The sequence below is a fragment of the Pelecanus crispus genome, chromosome 3 (assembly GCF_030463565.1).
Source record: "Pelecanus crispus isolate bPelCri1 chromosome 3, bPelCri1.pri, whole genome shotgun sequence".
Taxonomy (NCBI): Eukaryota; Metazoa; Chordata; class Aves; order Pelecaniformes; family Pelecanidae; genus Pelecanus; species Pelecanus crispus.
This window is the reverse complement of record NC_134645.1, coordinates 130,313,922-130,328,123: the sequence shown is the minus strand read 5'-3', so window position 1 is coordinate 130,328,123 and position 14,202 is coordinate 130,313,922. Positions and strand designations below refer to the sequence as shown.

Sequence of the window (14,202 nt, the reverse complement as noted above, 5' to 3'; positions counted from 1 at the left end):
AGATTAGTATGCCAAATGAAGACGTTGGGATTAAAAATGCCAACTTGCTCAAACTCTGGAACGTTTCCTCTTGAAAAAAAGATCTTTGAATACCCAGGATCATTGCAAATAAATTATAAAATATGCAGAACTACAGGACCATTTGGCCTAATTTATTAAGATAAACCAGAGAGCAACAGAGATTGCAGTGAAAATCTTCCATCACACCACATAAACTCTCCCATCTGTATTTGAGAAATAACTTTGCTGAAAGATTTCTAGCAATACAGCAAAAGCTGGAATTTATCTTCTTGAATGTTAAAATATAAGTATTATGGAAGATTTAAATGGTTTATCTTCAAGCCATAAGAAAAATGGCCTGGTAGGCATCTTTCCAGGCTTTAAAAACAAAACAGAACGAAAAACCTACCAAAACCATCAGGAATAAAGCTCCTCTAAAAATACGAAAAGAAGTAAGTTTCAGAGTAAGGAGCAAAATTTTAAGGTAAAAAAAATAAACCAGAGATTCTAAACTTAATAGCAAAAATTATAAACCAACAATTGTAAAATTGTAAAACTATGAGCTATGTTGCAAAATGGAGCATAATGAAGGTCACAACGCAGAGGTGAATACATTAACCGTAGCAACAATTAAGACTGTTTGGTTTTTCAGCTGGGGGCTTCCATACTCTAATTTGCACAGGGGTTTGGTTTTGTTTTTTTAAACATGAACTCAGAATCTCAAGCTTTTGTAATGCTTGGATTTAGACAAAAGAAGATCCTTGACTTTTATTATTTTTCAAATCATGGTTATACTCCTAGCAAATATTCCTTGAAAACACGGAGTCAGTCATATAAGAAATAAGTGTTGTATCCTTTGTATGCCCTCTTTGATGCATTATTTTCACATCTGAGTATATAAAGAGAACAATTAAAAGACTCCTAAACTAAATATACTGGTCTGCATCTCTGCTTACCTCACTATCATGATGCTTCACAATCTGCAGTTCAAAGAATTCCTCCTCCTCTTCTGCAACAAGAGTAGCATCCCACCCACCCGCTTCTGGGTCATCAAGGTTATCTTGGGAACTGAAGTCATCAGCTAGAAACAAAAGTGAATGCAGAAGGTGAGGAGACACAAAGCAATTATCTTTTTAAAACACATCCGGCAAGTCATGAATTCACATTTTCATCACTAACTCCCAGCTTGGCTACTTAAACTCTACCCACATAAGAAAAGCTCCTCGCATTGTTCCACTTCAGAAAGAATCCCGTTTCTATACAGAAAGGGTGCACAAAGGTCTGGGGGCACAGATGCAAGCGTGCCTTATGAAGTCCTCTATTGTGTGGGACCCTTCCCCAGTTGTAAACATCCCCTCCCTGCCCACAGGTCTCCTTTCAGCTCTACTGGTCAATCACACTAAGTACGTTGCTCATTTGGCATTAGTTAGGTGTTGTGGGTGGGGTTTTTTGTTTGTTTGTTTTAATAAAGATAAGCTGCTGGTTGAACACATAAAAATGCAGTACTTTTAGATCACGATTAAACAAATCCTTAATCTGGCTTTTGAGAAGCAGCTTAACCTGTTCTAGCTCCAGTCCCTCACCATGAATGAATGATTAACTAGCTCCTCTCTGAAGCCATCTGAGGTATCAATGCGCTTTTTGAGCTGAACAAACCCTAAACGTAAAGAGCATTGCAGCAAAGACCTCCTCAACAACAGGCAGCATGCCACCTCCCCACTCCCACCTGATGCTTCTAATCCAAGTGATAACCCTCTTTTAAACGTCATAACAAGGATTTGTTCAACTGATTAGCCACTGCTGGCTCCCTGGACTACTTTGGGGTTGCTGATTTCTTGGCTACAATTTCCCATCCTTGGTAGGAGTATCTGCCAAATACATTGTTTGAATCGGATCTTGTATTTGGATGTACTGAAACATGCATTGTTTGAAGAAACACATACGCTCACGCTCTGCAAAACTAACTTGAGCTTAGCATGCCGTGGTTTTTTGATATGCAGACATTATTACCAGTGACTTCACATTTTCTTCTAAGTCACCAGTAAAGAAATTATAGGATAAAGCATCCGTGCTATATCCTTGTGAGACCCCAGAAAGAACACTCCCAGTAAGAATTTTTGCTTTATACTGGCTTATGCTGTTCACTCCCTTAGGTTACTCATTTTACTATTTCTATTTTACTTATTAAATGCCTGCAAAATATTGGGATTATTAAAACCTATGGTTCCTTCCATATATAATGCTGTGTATTTTTGAAACATTTATAAATAATATGTTTCAGTGAAAAATGCGCACTCTCAAATTAACCTACCTGCCATTCCAGGCATCTCTTCATTTTATTAGCTTGCTTAAATTTTATAATGTCACTGGTCATACAAAGTTTGCTTCAAAGTACTCTGTCATTTTAAGAACCACTTACCATTCAAGTCAAGGAAAATAACAGGAATGTGAGTTTCCATACCAGGCACAGGAGTCCTAAAACGTAAGACAGGGACAATGGCAGCATTTAAACTAACGCAGATTTACCCAGCACACGTACCTTATGATACGAGCCCACAGCATATTACATTCAGTACAACTGCAATTCTAGGCCAGACCATTGATAACCTTGGCAAACAGCTTTATTTTAATTTACTGTTGCAGATTCCAAGAGAGTCAACTAAATTGGTATTTCTTTTATACCAGCTCCCTTCGAATTATTACATTCTTTGACCTCTGCTTTCAGAAATGTTCTCTCCCTCTAAAATGCTAATAGCAAAATTAAGTTTATTTACTCTGACACACACATTTATTAAATGCAAACCCCCCTGCATTAGTGATGGCAGCGAAGACAGCAGAGTGAGAAGCAGAAAATCCAGTGTCGAAGTTTTTAAACTAACATTAATGCTGCCACCTACACAGTTATTACTCTTTCTTGCAAAACACACATATTTAAGAGTCAAAGCTGCCATTTCCAACCTTAATGGTTCCTAGTTTTTACTTTCATTATAAATAATCCAGCCACCAAGCCAGGAAACATGAACTTGCTACTCTCCCCTTAATTGGTTTAGTGGTGGACTTGGTAGTGTTAGGTTAATGGTTGGACTGGATGATCTTAAAGGTCTTTTCCAACCTAAATGATTCTATAATTCTATGATTTAAGGAATCTTTCATATCATGGAAGAAGGGGTAGCACAGGTGGCATTTTCTTTGTTTTAAAACAAAATATTCCATGGCCTAGCCCCTTTAAGCTACACAACACTAATAAGGTACTAAAAAAGTAACATAAAGCATTAAAGACTAAGATTCCTTGTTGCAATATTAGCTGTAAAAAAGGGCTGTAGCCATCTCATGACAAACTTGGACTTGATAAACTTTATGGTGAACAGGAGCAGGCCAGAGTCTTATGTAATATATAAGGTGCTTGAATCCTGCTGAACATTTCCTCTGGTGCAAATATGTTCAAAACAGATTCTTCCTCAATTAAGTTTCCTGCAGCTCCACTGTTTTCAAACCTAGTCAAACACTTTGATGTGAAAGTTGAAGTGTTCCCAACAAGCATTTGCCATTTTTATGTTTCAGAAATACTCGCTTTAACAAACTTCAGCTTAAAACTCCATGCCACTCAATTTCATCAATAAATATTGTTAGAGGTTTGCTCAGAAAAAAAATTCCTGAAAGTTGAAAGCAACTGAAGACAAGAGGTTTGAGGTGAAACAACCTTGCTTCCTTATGTGCAGTTGTTACTCAGCTGCTACAGTACCGCAATCGCAGTCTAGCTTAGTTTACTATTTTTAATGTTTAGAAAATTACATGGAACACTTGCTGACTAAACAGACTTTGCACTCAAACCAGGAGCACAACAAAATGCTCCTGTAGATGCAGTTTTATTAGAACAGAGCAGCCTTTTAAGTGAATGAACTAGGTAATTAACATATTAGCTAATTTTTTAAAATGCTAAGTGCAGTGGTAATAAATATTGATTCCATTTTTTCAGAAGGTCATAATTACACTCTGATCAATAATAGTTTACTAAATGGCATTTCTGCATTTCAGACACACAGCCTAATAAAATAATTTAAGCAAGAGGCCTAATTTTAACAACTTTGCTCATACGGTGTACAGAGGCCAGATTAGGGAAAGCAAAAAATGGCAACAATCCAAGCCAGGAACGAGCCGTGCATCATTTTTACATTCGTTCTTGCGTATGGCAACATATGTTCATACCACTCCGCTGGAGCTCCAGGGATCCCGCTGCCAGCAGAAGGAACCATCACAGCATTCCTTTCTTCAGTGAGAGTTAGCCTCATCTCTAAAAGCTGTGCCTCCCGATCTGCATCATCTTCTGTTTTATCTGGAGAAGCAGGATGTCCGTCAGGGCGACAGAGAGCATTTCTTACTCGCTGCCTTTATCACATGTCGATGATCTTATACCATCATAATAGAATAAAATCCACTCTGCTCAGAAATTCAATGCACAAAGAAGCAGCACACAGTATGCAAGAACAAGGAACAATTTTATATAGGCTTCTCTAACTTTAGTTTCACCAAAAGCGAATTACTGGTGAGTTCAGAGATTCAACTCTCCATTAACTTCTTTTCTAAATTTTACAATCTATTAAGATCCAAAGTGTGTGCACATGTCTCTCTCAACCTATCACTACTGTTACCTTTAATAGTATTTTGCTTACCAGGCTTCCCAACGAGTTTTTGTAATTGCTGATCAAGATACTCCTGACGCTTTGTTAAGGCACACAGCCATTTCCGACGGAGCCTCTCCAAATCCCTATCCTGTAAAGAGGAAAATAGTCATGTTAAACATTGACCCAGCAAAGCCAACGTTTCCTACTTGCGGCTTACACATTTCCTCAACCCTTCTGCTCATCTGTACCCAAGAAGGACAAAACAAAGAGGGAGTAGACCTCCAAGAAATCACTTAGCTCTTCTCTAGTTTCTTTTGCACAGGACAACTTAAACAAACACAGAATAGCTGAGGTTGGAAGGGACCTCTGGAGATTGTCTAGTCCAACCCCACTCTGTGCCCAAAGCAGAGTCAACCGCAGCAGCTTGCTCAGGGCTATGTCCAGTTGGGATTTGACTGTCTGCAAGGATGGAAGCTCCACAACCTCTCTGGGCAAGCTGTTCGATCACCACCACGGTAAGGAGGGGGGGAAAAAAAAATATGACATTTGTATGTGAAGCAGAGCCTCATTGCCTCTTGTCCTCTCACAGCATACCACTGAGAAAAGCCTGGCCCTGTCTTCTTTACCCCTTCCCATTCACATGCATTGACAAGATCCCACCCGAGCCTTTTATTCTCCTCAAGGCTAAACCCCAGTTCTCTTAGCCTTTCTTCACAGGTCCAAACCCTTAACTTCCCACATCTTATTTGAAGTATTTTTGCTTGCCAGTCTGAGGCATCTCTTGTCCTCTTGCTGTTATTCTGTACTACCCAGATGAACAAGCTTCACTTTATACACGATCTTTGCCCCCAGACTACTCTAAAACTCACTAACCACTACCTTGTGGCAAAGCTGGAAACCCCAGTCCTTAACCACGACTCACCATTCACACTCAGTGTTTAGCAGCCTTATATTAGGAACCCATCCCTGCCCTGCATCATGCCACTGTCCCTAGTTATGGCATTTGCAACTGAGCCTTTTAAAATATTTTTTCTTAAGTGCTCACGCCCTTCAAAAAAACACTTCACTATCCTTAAGAACATTCAGTTCATTTGTCTTTGGTGGAGAAATGCTCAGAAATGATGAATGAGACTCTACATGCAGCATGTTGGGTGCCACAAAGATGAGCTATCAGCTCTGGGATGCCTTCAGGCAAGCCTCTTTTATGGCAACAGCAATTCAGATTCATTCCACGTCAAACTATAACAAATACTTTGCCAAGAGAAATGGGTGGATGCAAGCCTATAAACTACAGTTGTATTACTCGCCTGTAGACCCCTACAAGTATGCCGGAATCTGTCAGAGAGCATTAAACCTAAATCTCTGGTTGCTCACATTATACAAAGTTGAGATCTGTAATGATGATGCGCTTTTGTTAAAGTTATTCAGAAGAAGATGAAAAATGTATCATGGATACTGTACCTCACCAGTTCCCCTTTAAGGCTCACGTTACTGTGATATTACATACATTTAAAAAAAAATAGTGTGCTGATTTCAGTAGTTTTATCACTGCTGTCTTAGGGCTCCAGGAACAGAATCCCCCTTGCTTGTCCAAGGGTTGATTACTACGCAGTATACTCCAGCTCTCATACACGTAGCACATTCATAATATGAAACAGCATGAAGTATTTTGACTGCATCATCAACACTACCATGCCTGTTCTTGTTCTTAATGAGGACAATCTCAATCTAGCCATAGTCTGTCAAGAAGGAAGACTCCTCTCCCAGAAACACCAAAGATGAAAAGCAATCGGATCTTGTTTTGAAAATACACATTAAGGCATCTTGTCCTTTCCCTTCCACCTCTCTAATCCACCACATGGCTTTGTAGCATAACAGTCTATGCAATTCTTAAGCTTTTAGTCTCTTCAGAAAACAGGCTCTCTGTATATCCAACCAGTACAGCAAAGATTACATTCTGTTCCTCCTCTAACATGTTTTAATCTGAAAATGTCTTCTGAAAATGTCTGAGTTTGTAAAAAGAGAGAATTCAGCATTTTTACCTGATAACTGTCCATTTCGTCCTCTTCTTCCTAGGTCAAAACATGCAAACCCACATCATTACATTTTTTTTTGATAGCAGGAAACACACTGAATGCAAAAGGTGTAACTATTTCAAGCAATATTAGCTATCTTACATAAAAGTCTGAGCTTAGCAATGGTATGATCACAGAATTAAAACACACAGACATCCCAAAGATTTGCTGCTATAGGCTCATCTAAACACACACTAGAGCAATCCAACAATTATAATGGAAAAATTTCACGGAAATATAGCTATTAGAATTCTTCATAATTGGAAGCAAGTGGGATACTTAAATTGTCCTAAGAAAGAAACAGGAGTTACAGTGAAACAACTTGAAACCTGTTGATCCTGGACAGCAAAGAAAAATGTGCTCTTTTACCTGTAAGAGTTAAGTATGAATGTTACAGCAAGCACTGAAAAATCAAACTCTGGCATAAAGGATTCGAGGCATTTAGAGGAGAAGAACTGTAAACATCTAAGCCAATTATTAGGGAATTAGAATAACTCTGTCTGCCACACCAGGAGCTGCAATGTAGACCTTCGACATTTTGATTTCCATTACTTTCTGATGGGAGACACCACCTTTCATTCTCAACATTCATCACAAGCAGAGCCACATGCAATGAGTGTAAGCAGAACTGCCAGAGAATGGAAAAGCAATGAGGATTCCAATCCTCCTCGAGTTATTACTTATCTATTTAAGTAATAACAAGCCACTGGAGTCTACTTTTGTATCTTAGTAATAAAAGCAAAAAACTTAGCTAAGCTAAAATTAAAAAGCCATATAGAAGAGGAATTTTCTCAGTTCGATGTCTTTAGAAAATCTTTAATATTCCACTGATAGTGATTTACTTGAGATAGAGAAATACTAATAAGGGGACTAAAAATCCAGGTGTTCAAATCCAAAGGCTATTGTAAGCAACAGGACTAATAAAACATGGTTTTCAATAGCCCTTTCCCATGTGGGTTATCAGTGTCAGACAACTCGCTGGTCTCTCTCAAGCGGAGCTTAAGTCTTTCTCCTTGAAAGAACATACTATTTTGTGGATTGCCAGCTCTGTCAGATATGGTTGAAACTGGTCAACAGATCAGAAATTCCCTGGGGAAGCAGCAGGGTGAGACAAACAGAATGCTCACCTGGGACCTGTGCCCTTATGAAACAGGCTAAAAGGGGCATGTGTGTGTTGTGGGTGTGTAACGGCTTTCAAGTAAAATTTGCAAGAGTCAATCATTCTGTCTCAAGAGAGAAGAATCTCGTAAGAAACTTGCTCTGTTCAGGAGTAGGAGAGAAACAAGAGTTTACTTGCTCTGTTGGACGTGGGTATCGGGGACTGCTGTGACGGAAAGGCAGCTGGAGCGCCTGCAGGCAGAGTCACTAGCAGAAGCATAAGGGGGAATAAAAGCAATAATCTGCCTATGATGCTGCTGAAAAGTGAGATTTCTGCAAAAGTGGAAAAAATTTCCCTTTTTGTGCTCCTGACACAGAAAGGGCAAAGGATTGCTAAGATTAGGAGACAACAACTACCCAACTACTTCAGACAAAGGAAAAACAGTACCGATTAAGCAAAAAAGAAGAGCAGACACGCATTGAATGTACTCTGTCAACAGGGTAAACATTATAGAAAGCTGGGAGATGTCCCAAAAACTACTTGACATTTAGTTGGCCTTGTCTCAAGCAGGACAGCTAATCAAGCAAGTCCAGAGACTTACTTGTTCTGTTGCATCAGATTTTGGCTTGCTAACTCAGAGGAGTGCCTAAATTTTAATTTAGCTGTTGGGGGAAAAAAGTCAAACTGTACTAGAAACTGATAGAAGCACTGCAAGAAGACGATCCCTAAAACCAGATTGATACACTTGCAGTTTAAGATGAGATGCAGTGCTTCTGAGGTTGTCAAACAACTGGCCAACATATACTATAGGCCAACAACTGGCTTATATAATTCTAACATTTGTAGCTCAACACTGCTTGAATATATGTTCCATTGATTTGTTTTAATTTGAATACTTACTTAAAATTGCTGCCATATCTAATATTTGAAGTAAAATCTACTGGACAAACTCTTAATGAATTTTAGAAACTCTGGCATTTTCTTTCTTCTTTGAATGGTGCATTAAGGCTGCTTTTAAGGATAGGGGAAAAAAACCCACAAAACCAGAAGAGACAGAGAAGGTAGTCTTACAAATATTATTTTTGCCATGGAAAATGATTTTTGATTAAGAGGAGGATCATCCACAACACTTTCTGAAAGACAGAGGTTTAAACTGTCCTGAATAACCCCTAAAACCACTGTCAATGCAATTCTAACAATTCCTGACATTGCTTTATACGTTTAAGAAGTAGGTTAAAAAAAAGTATCCCCCCCAAACCAAACTAAAACTCAAAATGAACGGAGTTGCCTCCAACTACAACAAACTCAGGACATCACTTCATGCTTCTACATGTCTTGGAAATAGCCACAGCTGACAGGAAACATTCAGACTCTTACCTGATAATTTTCAGGTACTTTTTGTGACTTGACATGTTTTATTTGAACACAGCCAATTCCAACAGATAATATTGATTCCTCCATCAGTGGCAGGGTCCCAGATTCCTGTACAGATCTCACTTCAACCTGAATTCGTCGAGATTGCCCCTGCCCAAAAGAACAATTTGAAATGCTTGGAAAAAAAAGAATATAAAATGCTGAAAGCTTAATGACAGAGAGACCTCTACTGGCAGTCATTTACAAGCAACACTGTATTTTTATTTTGTGAAGAACAAAGTGGCGAGTACTGGAATCTCAATGACTCAGTGTTCAAGAGACACCCCTTCTGTTGCAGGGATTTATGTTTACAGGATTCATATATTTGCAGAAAAAAAAAAGTTCAGCATTCAGCAACTCCTCAGTTTACTTTTCTGGAGGGTTTTCAAAACATACACTTATAGGATTTTATTTTTAATACTTCTGAATACTTTTCCCCAGCTACAAAAAGAGGAAAGAGAATAGTCTAATTTGGTGAGCTACTGGAATTTCAGTGAACTTTTCCTGACTCTGGTCTCCTTGACTGAAAATTCTTACCCACTGATGCTATCAGTGCAGCAAAGTAAACTGCTCTTTAGTAAAACCCATAGGGGGAGGGGGGGGGGGGGGGGGGGAATAAAAAAAAAAAAAATCAAAGGAGCTGGGGAGTTCAGAGGTGCAGCCTGTATCTAACTAACTAATTCCTAGTGTTCTCTGGGCAATAGCTTATCACTTTAAAAAGTTAACAACTCAGTTAAGCATTAACAATTTAATGTGTGCAGAATTCAAAGAACAAAGGAGTGGTTGGCTGAAAGGATCAAATAAAGGGGAACTCTGGACCTTTTTAAAAAATAATTAAGTTCAGTCGAGACTGACGTCCTTTCTACCAGGTGCTATCACAGAACAGGGCACAGAAGAACATAGCAGAAAGATTACCGGTAAGCCTCTGATCACCTTTCCATCTGAGTTTATGCACACTGGCAGTTTCACAAAACACAGAGAGACTCCACTTTCTTCCACTTCATGTCTGTTTTAAACAGTATCATATTTTGTGTCTAATCTTGACGGTTCCTTGGACACCACCCTTTTACCATATAAAACAGAAGCTTCTTAGCTTTCCGCCGGCTTTTTTCACGTGAAATCCTGTCAGTGTCACCTTACCTGTCTGAGCTGGAAGATGCCTCCTGTGCATACGTCCTTGGCAGGAGTCACCTCAACTGGGCAGTATTCCCCATTCTCATTCAGCTCTAGAATTTGAACCCAGAGTTCTACTTTTCGGGTTACTTCACTCCACCTGCAAAACACGTCAAATGCTGGGGTTTTTTTTGTTTTGTTTTATTTTTCCAAAAGAAAGAAAAACCAAAGCATTAGCTCAGACTGCAGACTGAAGCAGCACAGGAACACTTCAACAGATGCACCATCTGTGACTATGAAGGGTTGCTAGTTGTGCAGTGCTTATAAATTTTACTGACAACTGTTTTAGTCCAACATCAGAAATGAGCCTTTCCTTTATTCCAATATGAAAACCAATTCTGCGAGGTTCTAACATTTAAGCTCTGGTCTCAACTACTGCCACAGAAGCCCAGTGTTGTCAGCGCAATCAGATTCATCCAGAAGACAGCAGAATGAAATATGACATTGTCTCACAAGCTTTCGAGATTCAGGGCACTTTTCTGAACTTCATCATGCTACTGCCTTCTCTCCAGGCCTTCGAAGAGCTTACATAAGAAATGGCCACTTTCACAGTACCTCAAAATTAAAAAGGAAGGAGGTACTTACTACTCAGCTATGAAACGCAACTCACTACTTTATAACATCCTTTTTCCAGCTCCTTTTTGCCATATTTTCCTGACTTTCCTGTTAAACTTCCCTATATATGGCGTAATACTCAACATGCTCAGCACAAGTGTAGGGTGAAAGTATAAAGAGTAATAACTGCCAATAAATTAAGGTGCAGAGCTGCCTTCTAACTGGAGAGGCAAAACAACTTATATTTAAGAAAATGCTACTAAGCTTACTTTGGGGACAACAAACGGCTGCCAGCAAAAAAGCAACCCCCTTCAGTCTAAATTACCATACTGCTGCATATTTACTCCAACTGAAGTAATTAGTGATACAGCTAACAGCGATAACAGTGATACAGTGATAACAGGAAATGTTACAGTGATGACATTTCATGGCCAAGAATGAGCTGGAGTCAGACCTTGAATAAATATATCAGCATACAGTCAGAACAACCATCTTACTGTTTTAGACTTGATAGCTCTTTCTGGCACAGACTAGCGTAACAATATGAAGAAAAATAATCAGCCTGCTCTTTTGTAAAACACTACTTACGCACTTGAGTTTGCCTAAATAAAAGAGATTTCAAAGTCTTCCAAGTTTTACGACTTTTAATTTGAAACAGAGATGGGCATTTCTCCCCTTGCACTTTTTTAAAGCCTACTGACACATCGCATGGTGTTTTTCCAATAGACAGAGTCTATTCATAACAGTCTAATAGATACAGTCCCAAACACACGCTCAAGTTGTCTTCAGTTCAAAATTTGACTACTCATCCCAAACTTGCTTCAAAATTAGGCACCTCAGACAGTGATTTTCCAAAACGCTAACCCAAGGATCTATTCTCCGTATTTACCTGTCACGAAGGCTGCGTGTTTTGGCTTGAATTATTCCCAAATCCCACAGGGCTGGATTTTTGCGGTCACCACTCTGCTTGTGCCCATATACTTCGATTGCCAAAGCACCATCGTAAAGATGTTCCATGAAGTCTTCAGAAATATTTACAGAAACTTCCTGTATGTAAGCGACAAATCGGTTGATGACTGTGACTACACAACGACTTAGGCTTAGAGATTTACTGTCTTGACTTTCATCTAAGCATGTAGTAAAGTCACCATCGTCCCCAAGACACAATATAGAGGAAAGGAAGAACTGTCACCTCAGTTTGTAAAATCAGGAGGCAAGGCAAAGATACATGATTTGCTGAAGATTAAAATTGTAAAGACCTGAAAAATGACCGCATGCTGTTCCAAGTCCTGACCCAATGGTTCAAAAAAAAAAAAAAATCGTATGTTCTAATGTTCAGAATCAGAAAAATCAAAACTCATCAGAACGTATTATATCTATTTTACAAATGATAAGTAGAATAAATTGCTCAGTGTAATGACAAATGATAGAAAGAACCAGACAAGATTGGCTGGCATTCATCTAAGCCGACTTTAGCTATCTCTACTAAAGATACATCCACTCAGACAGTTGCTCAAAGTCAATAGGAAGAAATAGTCTGTTCTAAGATACACAACCTAACTTCAACATCTACATCAGGATAACAGGCATCATGTTCCAGAACTGGGACATTTCTCTCCACTACATCAGAGTGTAGAATGAGCAGCTTAGATATGGACACTAAATGTACTCAGACGAATATCACTCTTCCAGTCACACTCAGCAGCATTTTTACTGTGGGTAAACGCCAACATAAGTCTTTCTGCTGAACAGACTGTTTTCCTTTATTAATCCACTTCTTCACCTTCTGTGATTTTTGTACAAGTGAACAGTGTAGTATAATCAAACTGATATGGACTCTGAAGATGCTTCAAGTTCTTATGAAAAATGGAATTAGGGTATCAGCCTCACAAAGCACAATAATGAAAGCAAAGAGGCAACTGTTGTGCAAGCATTAACCTGCTTTTTCTGCCTACGGTTTCATTAATAAAATAGAAAGAAAGTTACATTGCAGTGATCGAAGACAACCATGCACCGTGGCTCCTTGCTGACGGAAGATAAGGAAGGATCCACCTCAGGTGCAACGATAACTGGCTCCAGTTGATCCCAGAATGTATATTTGCAGAACACAAAGTTGGAGAGGTGCTGTGGCAAACCTGTAGCCTGAAGTATTTTAATCTAGAAAAAGAGATGAGAAGCAAAGCACTTATTAATTAGGCATAGAATTAAAAATATCTTCTGTTGGAACAATGTTATTGTGTTCCACTGCAAAGGGTAACAAAAAAAAGAAAGGAGCAAACCAAAAAAACTTTACAAAGTATGAATTTCTGCATCGATATATAGCGAGACAATCTTTTGAGTGCATCAGCTGAACATTGCCACTAGATGTCACCAGGCACATTTCTTAGGAGTGAAAGCTGAAAGTCTGAATTTTACAAATACATCAAAATATTTTGTTCATTTTTAATGGTGAGATGCACCAGAAACTTTATAACTGAAGAGAAATACAATAAAAACGTCATATTTCTACAGAAACTGGCTCCTTTGTTCTGCAAAATCCTTGTCTGAAGATACTACTTGTCCTTATTCTTTGATGCTAGAAACAATATAAAAATAACCCCAACAATACAAAACTAGCCTGTCCCCTCTTTTTCAAAATCAAGGCCAACTAAAACCAAAATGTTTTGAATACACCTTCTGATCTAAACAAAGCCATCATATTAACCACATTATTTAATAAACTTCTATTTGCCATTTGTCAAAGTTCTGCTGAGTTAGACAGGAGTGGAAAGGCACCACTCAAGATCCTCAGGAGAGTATGTTTCCTGCAACAAAGCCCCACATTGCCTGCAAGCACATGGAGCTCTATGGGACAGGATAAAAAGTGAAAAAAGAGTACAGCTGCCCCCAAATTGTTCGTATTGTCCAGCAGCCAGCAAAGCTGGGGTTCCACTCTCTCTAGTGCTTTTTGCCTCCCTCTTTCCTTATCTGTAGCTTGGCCTATCTTGCGTTTTACTACAACACAGAACCACTAGTTAATCTTTCCTGCTTAGTTTCCTTTTATTATTATCTATTAATAATAAACACACCTGCATATATTTCACAAAATATTGAATCATTAGAGAGAGAAATACTGAGAATGATTCACAGAACAATGGGAGTTTATCAGATTCTATGACTCCTTTTGAATTAGATATTGTAGCTCCAGTCCTAGTGCACAGATCTTCCATGTCTTCCAAGACTACAATAAATTGTCTGCGATAAGATTGTATGGGTATACATATAA

The 14,202-nt window shown here is 38.8% G+C and overlaps 1 protein-coding gene across 1 annotated transcript in view; it reads right to left on the bottom strand.

Moving 5' to 3' along the window:
- KIF13B (kinesin family member 13B) overlaps positions 1-14,202 on the bottom strand; it is a 128,165-nt gene that overhangs the window by 29,831 nt on the left and 84,132 nt on the right. Inside the window, exons 22-30 of the mRNA XM_075706934.1 lie at positions 12,924-13,094; positions 11,827-11,984; positions 10,350-10,482; positions 9,174-9,320; positions 6,665-6,694; positions 4,671-4,770; positions 4,207-4,333; positions 2,420-2,475; positions 957-1,081 (exon numbers count right to left, since the gene is read on the bottom strand). Of these exons, the coding sequence (XP_075563049.1) occupies positions 957-1,081; positions 2,420-2,475; positions 4,207-4,333; positions 4,671-4,770; positions 6,665-6,694; positions 9,174-9,320; positions 10,350-10,482; positions 11,827-11,984; positions 12,924-13,094 (1,047 nt within the window). The remainder of the gene's footprint in view (positions 1-956; positions 1,082-2,419; positions 2,476-4,206; positions 4,334-4,670; positions 4,771-6,664; positions 6,695-9,173; positions 9,321-10,349; positions 10,483-11,826; positions 11,985-12,923; positions 13,095-14,202) is intronic.